Source organism: Biomphalaria glabrata, chromosome 1 (genome assembly GCF_947242115.1).
Source record: "Biomphalaria glabrata chromosome 1, xgBioGlab47.1, whole genome shotgun sequence".
Classification (NCBI taxonomy): domain Eukaryota; kingdom Metazoa; phylum Mollusca; class Gastropoda; family Planorbidae; genus Biomphalaria; species Biomphalaria glabrata.
The window spans coordinates 11,062,792-11,076,553 of NC_074711.1; the positions used below are offsets into that span (position 1 = coordinate 11,062,792).

General features: G+C 41.1%; 2 protein-coding genes across 15 annotated transcripts in view; both read right to left on the reverse strand.

Annotated features, from left to right (window-relative positions):
* The window catches only part of LOC106071145 (A-kinase anchor protein 13-like), a 160,546-nt gene that overhangs the window by 61,167 nt on the left and 85,617 nt on the right, over positions 1-13,762 (reverse strand). For all 13 annotated transcript variants that reach the window (XM_056021580.1, XM_056021542.1, XM_056021596.1 and 10 more), the window contains 5 exons: positions 10,711-10,807; positions 9,966-10,047; positions 1,852-2,014; positions 1,564-1,670; positions 1,268-1,449 (listed from right to left, as the gene is read on the reverse strand). In XM_056021580.1, the coding sequence (XP_055877555.1) occupies positions 1,268-1,449; positions 1,564-1,670; positions 1,852-2,014; positions 9,966-10,047; positions 10,711-10,807 (631 nt within the window). The remainder of the gene's footprint in view (positions 1-1,267; positions 1,450-1,563; positions 1,671-1,851; positions 2,015-9,965; positions 10,048-10,710; positions 10,808-13,762) is intronic.
* LOC129924781 (uncharacterized) lies at positions 2,377-9,959 on the reverse strand. 2 transcript variants are annotated; one of them, XR_008776705.1, is made up of 2 exons: positions 3,617-9,959; positions 2,377-2,842 (listed from the first exon to the last, which is right to left on the reverse strand). XR_008776705.1 is itself a non-coding variant. In XM_056021666.1 (2 exons), the coding sequence occupies exon 2, from the start codon at positions 7,267-7,269 to the stop codon at positions 4,393-4,395; it is 2,877 nt and encodes a 958-aa protein (XP_055877641.1). In that variant the 5' UTR covers positions 7,270-8,216; positions 8,991-9,959; the 3' UTR covers positions 2,377-4,392. The 2 variants fall into 2 exon arrangements, 1 of the variants encoding a protein (XP_055877641.1); XM_056021666.1 differs by having other exon boundaries at positions 2,377-8,216; positions 8,991-9,959.

Below are 13,762 nucleotides of genomic sequence, written 5' to 3' on the forward strand. Positions count from 1 at the left end.
AATGCACTATATATGTAATTTATGGGAAATGAACCCTAATGATTGTATACAAATAATTAAAGGTCCAGCTGATGTAGACAGGAAAAAAAGAGTAAAAAAAAAAATATGGGTGTTGTGGGAGGGCCTATTGAGGCAAGAGGAGATAAATTGTACCCTGAGTAAACACATCACAAGCCATTCTCACAAGTGTTGTCTCCCTCTTCCCCCCCACCCCCTCTCCTTGTAGTGTTTGTCATGTCATGGCCTTGAGAACAAGCAAACATGTGACCTCCAGAGTCAATGTCAACAGAGGGGCCCAGTCTCAACTGGACAAGAGGGCAGCAAGAATGTGACCAGCAGGCCAGACTTGATAAGGAGTCAGCTTGGCCCAGGTTTAAGATCATTTACTCCAACAAGATTGAAGAATGTCTGGTGGAAACTATGCCCAATATTTCACAAACTGTTCCATCAGTTGTCATGATAGACATTCTAGACCAGCATCTCCTTAAACTGTTTGAGTCAAGTTAAAATTCTAATGTATACAATTTTAGTTTAGGACACTTAACACAAAAGCTATTCTTTCCAGTTTTAAAAAGTAGTGCCTCTTAAGTAATAAAAGGTAATTAACTCTAAAAAAAAAAAATTAAAAGAAAAGAATTTATTATAATGAAAAAAAAAAAAAAAAAAAAAAAAAAAAAAAAAAAAAAAAAAGAAAAGATATTTTGAATGAGAGATGAAAACCTGCTTGTAACTTCTTATCCCATCTTATCAATAGTAGTCTACTGTAAACATTGAATTTTATCTCAATAGATTATTGGGTTAAATTACCCCCTACAAAAATTATAAATAATTATAAAATTACTTTATTAGTAGATCTATAAATATCTATAATAAAAATCTATGAAGCCATCTTTTTCAGAGTTTCAAGTTGTTGAGTTAAAGTCCCTTACAGTAAGTTTCTTATGAAATTTCATACAATGCTTTTAAAGTCACTTTCTTGCTACAAATATATTTAGGAATTAATTTCATCAAAGTGTCGTGCAGCAAGATTTGACCCCAAATATATTATTTCTAGTAATATAATTAAGATTAAAGGCAATCAATGTACCAAAACAAAACAATCAATGTGTTGATTTTTCTTAAGGAAGAATTTAAAAAAATTGTTGCAATGTAAAAAATAGATGGTAACTGACTCAATATTTTGTCCTTACATACTATGTACAAGAGAATTTAATGTTTGCTGGTTCTTGAAATATCATAATATTCGCCAAATGACAAGAAGACTTACCTGAGCCTAGACTAGATGGACTTGATCCATTAGAATCAACTGGTGATATACTGAGAGCATCTTCGGCTGGTCTCTGGGATGGAATGCTTATGACTTTGTTGTAGTGGTTCAGGTCATTGTAGTGGCCTTCCTCATCCTCATCTTCAGATCCATCATCACCCTCTAAACTGGTCAAGCTCAAACTATAGTTTTAGATAGGGTTATATTAATGTCAGCCATGTTCACTTTGTAATTAAAATTAATTTCAAAATTTAAAAATGTTAAATGTAAAAATCATCTGTAAAAACATAAGGTACCTTTTCCCGGTCATGGCCAGTATCCGAGCACGATCTTTACGATCAAATGATGAACCAGAAGTCACATCTGAGTGTTGCCATGATCTTCTGTAATCCGGCATGTCTTCCTAAAATAGAAAAAAGATTCAACAAACTCAGAACCCTGTCTTTAATTTTTTATCGCACTGATTCTACTCATCTACTAGATATAGCAGCTAGAAAATACAAAATTGAACAAATTAAAAGAAAAAAGTCATGCAATCTTGTAGCAGCTTATAAGTTAATGAAAAGCTAATTAATTTTTCTAACCTGTTCATGTCCATACTTTGAAACTTTCTGACTAACAGGGTCCAGAAGGTTCCTTGAAGGGCTCCCAGTTGTTACAGGGAAATCTTCAGAGCTGTCCACAGTTACACCGTTCACACAGATACGTATACCCTTATCAAACGATCCTTCTTTGTTAAATGATCCACTAGTTAAAAAAAACAACAACAGTAACCTGCCAGCTATACCTTCATTATTTGTAAACTAATTTTCTACTCAGAACAAAGAAGGGTCTTATCCCCACTTTACTCTTTTTCTCCTCTTCATTTTGAGTGCATATATTTTTGAAATATTTCAGATTTATTTAAAAAAAGAAAAAGCTTTTTATAATGCTCTCATTAATTCCAAATGTGGTGGAATAAGTCCGCCGATCGGTCCGTTTGCACTTCCCGATGGGGACGATGGCCTGCGACTCCTAGGGGTAAAGTCTTAGAGCCACAACGTGGTAAATATTTTGTTGGTATTATATAGGCACATAGACAGGCACAAGCAAAACGCAAAGCTTAATGATTTCGTAAAAGAACAAATATTTAATAAAGATTAATTAAGAGGAAATACAATCAGTGAGTGAGGGGGGGGGGAATGTACAGGAAGATTTAGGATTTATGATAACGTTTAAGGTAATATCATCACTGGGATATTGCTCATAAAGATTCGTGTATGGTTTGCTTATTCGGCTGTCTCTCACTTATCTGTTATGCAAGGTTCTCCTTCGGGGTTGGATAAGTTGAAGCTCCGTTGTGTTGTAGCCAGTTGCTGGTGCCCTGCAGGTAGGCAGGCACTAGTGTGAGGAATATGAGGATGCCACGCGGTGGGCTTACTCCTGCGGTAGTTGCAGACCGGTCCTGGGACGTCAGCCTGGAATGCCTTCGGTTCGGTTTGAGGGTGATGAGTGACTCACCCTCAACGGGAATGTGTGGAGAGCTGCTGAGGTCTGCCTTCAGGCAACAAAACACGCCAGCCCTGGTGTAGGAGGCTATGAAATGAGACATGAGAGGAGCCTGAATTATTAAACCATACGGGCTGGTTGGCGAGGGGCGCATCCTTGATAGGAGCGTCTCCCTCAGGCTAACTAAGATACTTGTCAACAACATTTTACTAGGTCTAGTAATAATTGCTGTACAAATAATACAATAATAATAATACAAATATAAATGTACAAGGCAGGGGCATAAATGAGGAGGGAAACAGGGGGACCATATTACAGGGTTGTAGCCCCTGTGACCTCATTGACCCACAGGTAAACAAGTCCACGGTCACTCGTGACCAGAGGACCGTGACAAGAAGAAGGGAGGGGGGGGGTGCAAAAGGGCACATAACCATGCAGGTCGACAAGCTGAAAATAGTGGGGTAGACACGCGAGACTGATTCTCGGGCCTAAGGATGCATGGTAACAGCACAGTATGTGCATAACCAAAACAAACATAATCATAATGTATATATATGTGCACATATACAGGTACATATGCACAGGTAAGAAAATGATCTAGACGCGAGTAGGTCCAGATGAATATGGATATGAATAAATAACAAATGCATAAATAAATATTAGGATTAACTAAATTGTAAGGTGGATGTCCACCGTTGGGAATACAGTCAACATTGACGAGTTATTAAGGAGCACATATTCATAGAGATTTACAAATATAATATTTGGAAGCAAACAAGTATTAACATGGTATGATACATGAACGTAAATGTTGCAGGCGAAGACACACTAAATAATAATGATAAAGTTTTTCCAACTCACCCGCTTTGCCTTACACAAGTTCCCAAATGAATCGTTGACTTGAGAGTCTTCTGACTTCTCAGTGATTCTGATCTAGAATGGCATTAACCTGAAACTTTCGTCTCCGGCTTTTATAGGTTCCCGAACGGTATGTTAAGAGTAGTGATGATCCAATGGCCAGCGAGTCTTTTGAGTTTAGAATTGTTAAATTGGACCAATCTTTTCATTTGGGGCTCATTCACCTGACTTCTTTAACCCGCGACCCGGGGGGGGGGGGACGAAGGAGGATGAAAGCGGAACCATACCATAATTATCAGGCTGGACCATCGCTCGACGGTACAGCGGACGGAAACGATTTGAATAGCCCTGGGCGTTAGGAGTGTCGACTCAAAGGGATGTACGTGGACACCAAATTTTAATGTCCCTGGACTTTATGGTTGCTTGCTTTTGTTTCGGCGTTTGGGGCGTAACTTTCAATTTTAATGTTCCTGAACTGAACGGCTGCGTACGTTTGTTTCGGCGTCTGGGTGTAACTTGGGATGTGTGTTTATGGCCTATAATTTGGGGGTTGGATCTAACCTTGGTGTAATAGATTGTTTGTGTTCTACCCTGGTCAGTTTAGTGTAAAAGGGGCTATACAATGCTAACTAGTGGTTAAGAGGGGGGGGGGTTAGTTCCGCACTGGTCAGTTCTGTATTGAGAAGGGACGCGTTTCGTCACACACCCCTCCGCCAAAGATAATGCATTGTAAAGGCATTATTCATTTCGAAATTCTGAACTGACCTGTGAGAGGTTGCCTAGATGATAGAGGGACAAGCGGGGCCCCTACGTAGGAGCGTGCATTCACTGATCACGTCATCAGGTCCAGCGTGAGCTGGGATGCTATGGTGGACATCAAACTCCACCACAGGATCTGGGGTTGATGTATTGGCAGATACACTTGTGCACCAATCAAGGAAGGCGGGAGTTACTCCCTCTTTGTGACTGCCATTACGGGCAAGAGAGTGGCTAAATAGTAGTAGCCGGGACTGGGCATTCAGCTTGTTTTCATTGTGCTGAAGCTGCGGAAGGCCCTTCGAGAACTTAGGCGTGGTGAGAAATACCTTACGCCGGCTGCAAAAGTGTGGCCACCCTATTCTATCAGACAGATAGCCTAGCAAGAATGTAGTGAGCATAAGTGTTACCACCAGTACTGGTTTGGGAAGCACATGGAGAGTTGAACCATCGTGTGAGGGCCCTTGTGATGCTTTAGGGTTCAACCAGTAGTATTGCGCAAGAAACATCAACGAGACTACTAGACATAGAAACTTTAGACATATTTTGCGGTCTTCTTGTTTATTAGCCGAGCTAAGTTGCAAGTTTGATAGTTGGCTGGGTGGCGGGTCGTTTTCACTTACAACGACCTCGGCGGGGTTAGAGGGTAGCTCATCTATGTGGTTTAAGGGCGGATGCGGTTCTAGGCCCTCGGCGTTGAGGAGGGGTGCAGAAATGTGTAAAGTGGGGAACAGAGATACCTTACCAGGCGGCTCGAGGGGGAGACATTGTCTCGTCTCATAACCGTTTGTACAAGCGCTTCTCGTGATGAGTTGCCTGGGGTGGGTTTCGGTGGACCGTGAGTTGAAGGCGGCACCAAGGGGTTTGATGCCTCGCACTATATCAGGTGCAATCATTGTGGCGCTGGATGCGATGCCCATTACGCTGTCGATGCCAGTGTCCTGCAGAAGGACGATGGCGGCAGTGCCAGTGTCCTGTGCATTGATGGGTGCGCTGGCGGAATGGGTGCTTCGCTCGATGGCGAGAGCGTTGAGATTGGCGGCCTGCATGACAACATTCGTGCCGCTAGAGTCAGCGTTCTTCGTGATAGAACTGCTGGTGGGATTCTCGGCCTTTACTCCTCGGCTCTGTTTAGAGTTCTGGGAGTTGGGTTGGCCAGTTTGCTGGGTTTGAGGGCCGAAGCGCTGGGATCGGGCCGCGTGACTTCGTGCGCCTCCCTCCCCGCCCGAATGGTGCTGTGGGAGGCCCGGTTTGCGAGCTATTGGGCGCCTATGGATTTTCGACTTATCCCTTTTCACGGGAGCGAAAATCTTTGCAGACGATAGATAGCTTCGTGGGGATTCCTTGTATCCTCTGCGGAGAGAGTTAAGGGTTTCCCTTGCGCCATCCTGTGGAGCCTGGGCTCCAGTAATCACAGGGAATGCGCTGATGTGGTCCGTTTCAGGGACCGAGGGGTTATTTGTATTGGGGTTCACCGGAGTGACCTCTGAGGTAGTGAACCTTGGGCCTGTAGGAGTTCCCAGGAACACGTATTTATCACCAAGCGTTAGATCAAAGCATGGATTGTCCATGACGGCCGCCTCTATCCTACCGTTGACATATCTAGATCTCACCTTTATTCGGGCGATCGGAAGGGTGAATGGGGGAGAGTTCAAGTCTGCGCCTTGTATGGTGACCCATTTGTTGCTAATATAGCGAGGCTTTACCAATGATTTCCTGACGATTGCTGAAAAGGAGCAACCGGAATCGTATAGACAATTAGAGGATATTCCGTTCACTAATACCCTTTCGACTGTAGGGGGATGGTTACTCGGTGATGAGTCTAGGACGGGAGTTGCTTGCGTTATCACCATCAGTGGTTGGGCTGAGTAAGGGCGACTTCTATTATGACACTCGCTGGAGTCATGGGTAGGAGAGTTATGGAAGCTACACCATTTCTTTTGCTGCCTCGGCGGGTTGGGAGGAATGGGGTGGCGGGGTGCTTGGTTGTTGGGCTGGCGTGTTTGTTTGTTGTTATTGTTATTGCTGCTACTTGGAGGGTCGGGCTGCCTATCTACCTTCGCTATCGATGGGCTTTGGTCTGATGTTTTAGTTTTCTGCTCCCTGTGGGCTGCTAGAAATCTATCAGAGTAACTGACTATTTCTTGTGGTGTAGTGACACCGCTTTCATCTATGAAGATGCGAAGGTCAGGGGTCATGCATTCGCGGAGCTGTTCTACCAGAATAAGGTCTTTTAGACCTTCATAATTTTGAGTGAAGGGACTTAAGGATAACCATTTATCTAAGTATTTCTCTAGTCTAGTAAAGAGACTGGAATACATCTCGCGCCTTTCGAGGCGAGAGTTCCTAAACTTCTTGTGGTAGGAGCTGGCGGTCAAGTCAAACTGGACTAGCAGTGCGTTCTTGAGCGCTGAGTAGTCGTTTTGACTAGATGAGGGGAGCTTAGCATACACCTCGTAGGCCTTACCCCGAAGAGCTTGTGACACTCTAAATGACCATTTGCCCATTGGTAACTGGTTGTTGGTAGCCACGTTTTGAAACCTTTCTAAGAAAGTCTCTATACTTTCTTTGGTTTCATCAAAAGGTTCTAAGTTGAAGTGAGGGGTTTGACAATTAGGGGAGTTTTGATCGGCAGCAATTGTGATGCGGGATTCGTCGTTAGCTTTTAATTTTTCTAACTCTATTTCCTTTTCTTTCATACGGAACGCGTGAGCTTCCTTTTCCCTCTCTCTATCTATTTTTTCTTTTTCCCTCTCTCTATTTTCCCACTCCTCGAACTTAGCCAGGACGAACGTTGGTCGATCATCAGGCCTGATACCTATTTGGTCTGCTAGCTCGTTGAGCTCGCGAATTTTGATAGATTTAGCTGATTCGGCTTTTGATCTAGTGCCTTCAGCCATGTTTGTGGGATAGAGGTGATGGGGAAATATGCTCAGAAGCTGAAGCGGGTGAGAGGCTAACTGAATATTTATTTAATTATGTCTTCACCTGTGTTATTATCTAAATATGATACAACAAGTATATAATTAATATAATATACTATACAGCATTGACATAATCAAACCATACTGAGCAATATGTAGTTATATGTTATCAATATATATATATATATAGGGTCTAGTAGGTGGAAATTTTTAAACGTTCTGCTTATTGCCTTGTGCCTATACTGAATGAGTTAGGGTTTTGTGATCCCGGACTAGGCGTCACAGTTTACCCCCGTTGTGGTGGAATAAGTCCGCCGATCGGTCCGTTTGCACTTCCCGATGGGGACGATGGCCTGCGACTCCTAGGGGTAAAGTCTTAGAGCCACAACGTGGTAAATATTTTGTTGGTATTATATAGGCACATAGACAGGCACAAGCAAAACGCAAAGCTTAATGATTTCGTAAAAGAACAAATATTTAATAAAGATTAATTAAGAGGAAATACAATCAGTGAGTGAGGGGGGGGGGAATGTACAGGAAGATTTAGGATTTATGATAACGTTTAAGGTAATATCATCACTGGGATATTGCTCATAAAGATTCGTGTATGGTTTGCTTATTCGGCTGTCTCTCACTTATCTGTTATGCAAGGTTCTCCTTCGGGGTTGGATAAGTTGAAGCTCCGTTGTGTTGTAGCCAGTTGCTGGTGCCCTGCAGGTAGGCAGGCACTAGTGTGAGGAATATGAGGATGCCACGCGGTGGGCTTACTCCTGCGGTAGTTGCAGACCGGTCCTGGGACGTCAGCCTGGAATGCCTTCGGTTCGGTTTGAGGGTGATGAGTGACTCACCCTCAACGGGAATGTGTGGAGAGCTGCTGAGGTCTGCCTTCAGGCAACAAAACACGCCAGCCCTGGTGTAGGAGGCTATGAAATGAGACATGAGAGGAGCCTGAATTATTAAACCATACGGGCTGGTTGGCGAGGGGCGCATCCTTGATAGGAGCGTCTCCCTCAGGCTAACTAAGATACTTGTCAACAACATTTTACTAGGTCTAGTAATAATTGCTGTACAAATAATACAATAATAATAATACAAATATAAATGTACAAGGCAGGGGCATAAATGAGGAGGGAAACAGGGGGACCATATTACAGGGTTGTAGCCCCTGTGACCTCATTGACCCACAGGTAAACAAGTCCACGGTCACTCGTGACCAGAGGACCGTGACAAGAAGAAGGGAGGGGGGGGGTGCAAAAGGGCACATAACCATGCAGGTCGACAAGCTGAAAATAGTGGGGTAGACACGCGAGACTGATTCTCGGGCCTAAGGATGCATGGTAACAGCACAGTATGTGCATAACCAAAACAAACATAATCATAATGTATATATATGTGCACATATACAGGTACATATGCACAGGTAAGAAAATGATCTAGACGCGAGTAGGTCCAGATGAATATGGATATGAATAAATAACAAATGCATAAATAAATATTAGGATTAACTAAATTGTAAGGTGGATGTCCACCGTTGGGAATACAGTCAACATTGACGAGTTATTAAGGAGCACATATTCATAGAGATTTACAAATATAATATTTGGAAGCAAACAAGTATTAACATGGTATGATACATGAACGTAAATGTTGCAGGCGAAGACACACTAAATAATAATGATAAAGTTTTTCCAACTCACCCGCTTTGCCTTACACAAGTTCCCAAATGAATCGTTGACTTGAGAGTCTTCTGACTTCTCAGTGATTCTGATCTAGAATGGCATTAACCTGAAACTTTCGTCTCCGGCTTTTATAGGTTCCCGAACGGTATGTTAAGAGTAGTGATGATCCAATGGCCAGCGAGTCTTTTGAGTTTAGAATTGTTAAATTGGACCAATCTTTTCATTTGGGGCTCATTCACCTGACTTCTTTAACCCGCGACCCGGGGGGGGGGGGACGAAGGAGGATGAAAGCGGAACCATACCATAATTATCAGGCTGGACCATCGCTCGACGGTACAGCGGACGGAAACGATTTGAATAGCCCTGGGCATTAGGAGTGTCGACTCAAAGGGATGTACGTGGACACCAAATTTTAATGTCCCTGGACTTTATGGTTGCTTGCTTTTGTTTCGGCGTTTGGGGCGTAACTTTCAATTTTAATGTTCCTGAACTGAACGGCTGCGTACGTTTGTTTCGGCGTCTGGGTGTAACTTGGGATGTGTGTTTATGGCCTATAATTTGGGGGTTGGATCTAACCTTGGTGTAATAGATTGTTTGTGTTCTACCCTGGTCAGTTTAGTGTAAAAGGGGCTATACAATGCTAACTAGTGGTTAAGAGGGGGGGGGGTTAGTTCCGCACTGGTCAGTTCTGTATTGAGAAGGGACGCGTTTCGTCACACCAAAATACTGTGGTAAAAAGTGTCCAAGACCATTGAACAGGTTTGCATTGATCTTGTACTTTTCTCCTTATGATTTCATCACTGAGCTGATAGGACAGATCATAGTGGAGAAAGTCAAGGGACTCTAGAAAGCATAAAAGATAGCCCAGAAAATATTCTCAGAAAAGAAACTCACTTGAGATTAGAAGATGAGACAATGATTGCAACATTTCTGATAACTCAAGATAAAATAGTTTTCCACAAAGCTGAAACAGACCATAGTATACCTACGTACCTGTTGTAAAGGAGGTCAGAACTGATGTGCTGACTTGGCTCCTTCAACTCAGATACCAAATCATGCATAGACTTATGGTGATCTGAAAAGAAAAAGATTAAAAAAGAAAAGATTAGAATAGATACACAAACAATGAAGTTTTAAAATTAATCATTGACAGTCAGTAATAGGGAACACTTAAAGACAATTTAACTGTGTGTAAAAAGTTAAACTAGGATAAGACTGCATTTTAAATAGTAGGTTGAGTTCATTACATTTTTTGCCAGCAGTTCAAAGAAGTAAGTAAAATTACATTCCCAATTAAGTATAAAATCCAGTGTTTCAAACAAGAAATAAACATACAATATTCCACGTTGGTGTGATAAAGCATCTGTACTTCTAAATATATACTATAGACAGCTGGTAGGATTCCACAGAAACTTTTATAAAATATAGCAGAACATTGTGTAAAATTAAGAGGGTTCTGTAGGGGCTCACAAATTTACTTAACATACCACAAACTAACTCCACAATAGCTACAGAAAATCACAGAATGAAAAGATCATCAGTTTGTAGTCTTCAAACATCTACATTTCACTACAGTGTCAAGGATACAAGAATTTCAAAATATTCATTTATTTATATGTACACATATATGCATGTGTCTTTGTAGACATTGCAATGATTTGATTCTGTTCCCCAACATAAATAATTAAATGTAGCACGAGCTCAAAACTTTTGTTCAACATGAATGGTCAACACTTACCTCCATCCTCCAATGGAGTCACACGTACAAGTACCACAGGCTCATTCAGAGAAGGACAAGATGAGCTGCGCCGACTTAGGCTTTGTTTTTTAAGTTCCTGTAAACAAACAAAAAAATTTACACTAGTTTTTAATATGAGATCTGAAATTTGCAGCCTTTCATTTATGAAGAAAATTTGAACACCCTCAAACCTCTTGTAGAATGGCAGAAAATATTGGCAGCAAAATTAGCAAAGTCTTAAGCCAAATCTATACATAAAAGAACAACAAATAAACCTGTATAAATAAATAAAATAGTTTGACTAAAGCAAATGATCTGAGTTGGAAAGGAGTATTGAGTAGTTACAATGTTTGCATTTTTTCCTTCATTGTTCAAATGTTAAAACTAACCTGCACATAACCTCTCTCTCCCTTTTCCACAATGTGCTATCCACCCCCCCCCCCCCATTCAAGTTCATTCTGCTTGACTTGCATACATTTGAAAGCCTCTAAACATTAACAATATGACCTAAGCAAGAATATTTGCTTTGATTTTTTTACTTTTCATGAGTTTTAGGTAGAGTATGTCTCTAAGTAGTCCTGGCAATAGCATCTTTTGTACAATGACTTAGTATGGGTTTCTCTGGTTGACCAAGTTAGAAGAATTCTAATCCATGAATCAGATCTCTTTCTAATGTGTCTCCTTGAACACAACAAGATCCTTCTATACAAATTACTAACAAGCCACTTGCATGTAGTATAGTCTGTTTTAGAAACATTGCTCTCATAAAAACTACAGTCCTAGAAACATTGCTCTCATAGAAACTACAGTCCTAGAAACATTGCTCTCATAGAAACTACAGTCCTAGAAACATTGCTCTCATAGAGACTACAGTCCTAGAAACATTGCTCTCAAAGAAACTACAGTCCTAGAAACATTGCTCTCATAGAAACTACAATCCTAGAAACATTGCTCTCATAGAGACTACAGTCCTAGAAACATTGCTCTCATAGAAACTACAGTCCTAGAAACATTGCTCTCATAGAAACTACAGTCCTAGAAACATTGCTCTCATAGAAACTACAGTCCTAGAAACATTGCTCTCATAGAAACTACAGTCCTAGAAACATTGCTCTCATAGAGACTACAGTCCTAGAAACATTGCTCTCATAGAGACTACAGTCCTAGAAACATTGCTCTCATAGAAACTACAGTCCTAGAAACATTGCTCTCATAGAGACTACAGTCCTAGAAACATTGCTCTCATAGAGACTACAGTCCTAGAAACATTGCTCTCATAGAGACTACAGTCCTAGAAACATTGCTCTCATAGAAACTACAGTCCTAGAAACATTGCTCTCATAGAGACTACAGTCCTAGAAACATTGCTCTCATAGAGACTACAGTCCTAGAAACATTGCTCTCAAAGAAACTACAGTCCTAGAAACATTGCTCTCATAGAAACTACAGTCCTAGAAACATTGCTCTCATAGAAACTACAGTCCTAGAAACATTGCTCTCATAGAAACTACAGTCCTAGAAACATTGCTCTCATAGAAACTACAGTCCTAGAAACATTGCTCTCATAGAAACTACAGTGCTAGAAACATTGCTCTCATAGAGACTACAGTGCTAGAAACATTGCTCTCATAGAGACTACAGTCCTAGAAACATTGCTCTCATAGAAACTACAGTCCTAGAAACATTGCTCTCATAGAGACTACAGTCCTAGAAACATTGCTCTCATAGAAACTACAGTCCTAGAAACATTGCTCTCATAGAGACTACAGTCCTAGAAACATTGCTCTCATAGAAACTACAGTCCTAGAAACATTGCTCTCATAGAGACTACAGTCCTAGAAACATTGCTCTCATAGAAACTACAGTCCTAGAAACATTGCTCTCATAGAAACTACAGTCCTAGAAACATTGCTCTCATAGAGACTACAGTGCTAGAAACATTGCTCTCATAGAGACTACAGTCCTAGAAACATTGCTCTCATAGAGACTACAGTCCTAGAAACATTGCTCTCATAGAAACTACAGTCCTAGAAACATTGCTCTCATAGAGACTTCAGTCCTAGAAACATTGCTCTCATAGAAACTACAGTCCTAGAAACATTGCTCTCATAGAGACTACAGTCCTAGAAACATTGCTCTCATAGAAACTACAGTCCTAGAAACATTGCTCTCATAGAGACTTCAGTCCTAGAAACATTGCTCTCATAGAAACTACAGTCCTAGAAACATTGCTCTCATAGAAACTACAGTCCTAGAAACATTGCTCTCATAGAGACAACTTTTCAGCTCTCATTTAGAGGCACACACATTGACAAGCCTCTTCTGATATTTTTGTTGGTTTTTTAAAGTTATTACAGTTTTCCTTTTATAATATGTACAATTGAAAAAAAAAATTCAACAATTTTCACCATTTAATGTTTAGCTCACAAATAAATTCATGGCTTGAACCATGAAAATAATTGAGTCCTGACACTATATTCATGTGGCTATTCTTCAGTGAGCAAGATCCAGGGAATCCGTCACACAAGATCAAACTACTTAATCTAATGTAAACTAAGCAGCCTAGCTCTAGTCAAGTGGAGTATCAGCCTCTAAGTCATTTCTGGAGATAAATCAAACAGAGATTCTGGAAACATAAACATCTCTGGACCACTTTCTACTGCACAAACAATAGGAGATGAAGTTTTTTTTTAAACAAATAAAGCCCCCCCCCCAACACAATAAAAAAAAACTTGATGCTTGAAGCTTGCACAGAAAGTAACTGGCAGGGCTGCCAGGATGTAATAAAGGGCAGGAAGTCATTGAGAGGGAAGTGTGTTTAAGAAAGAAACAAACAAAAAGAGAGAATGTCTTGGAATTAACTCGATGTACAAGAGATTTTATACAAAGAAATAGATGCAGGTAAGGAAAGTGAACAGTTACTGGAACTTGGTTTCTTGGGAAAGTGAACTGCTAGTGAGACTTGCTTGACTGAGCAGAGAACTGCCAGTGAGACCTTGATTGATTGAACAGTGAACTGCTAGCAAGACCTAAGGACCTTGCTTGATTGAAC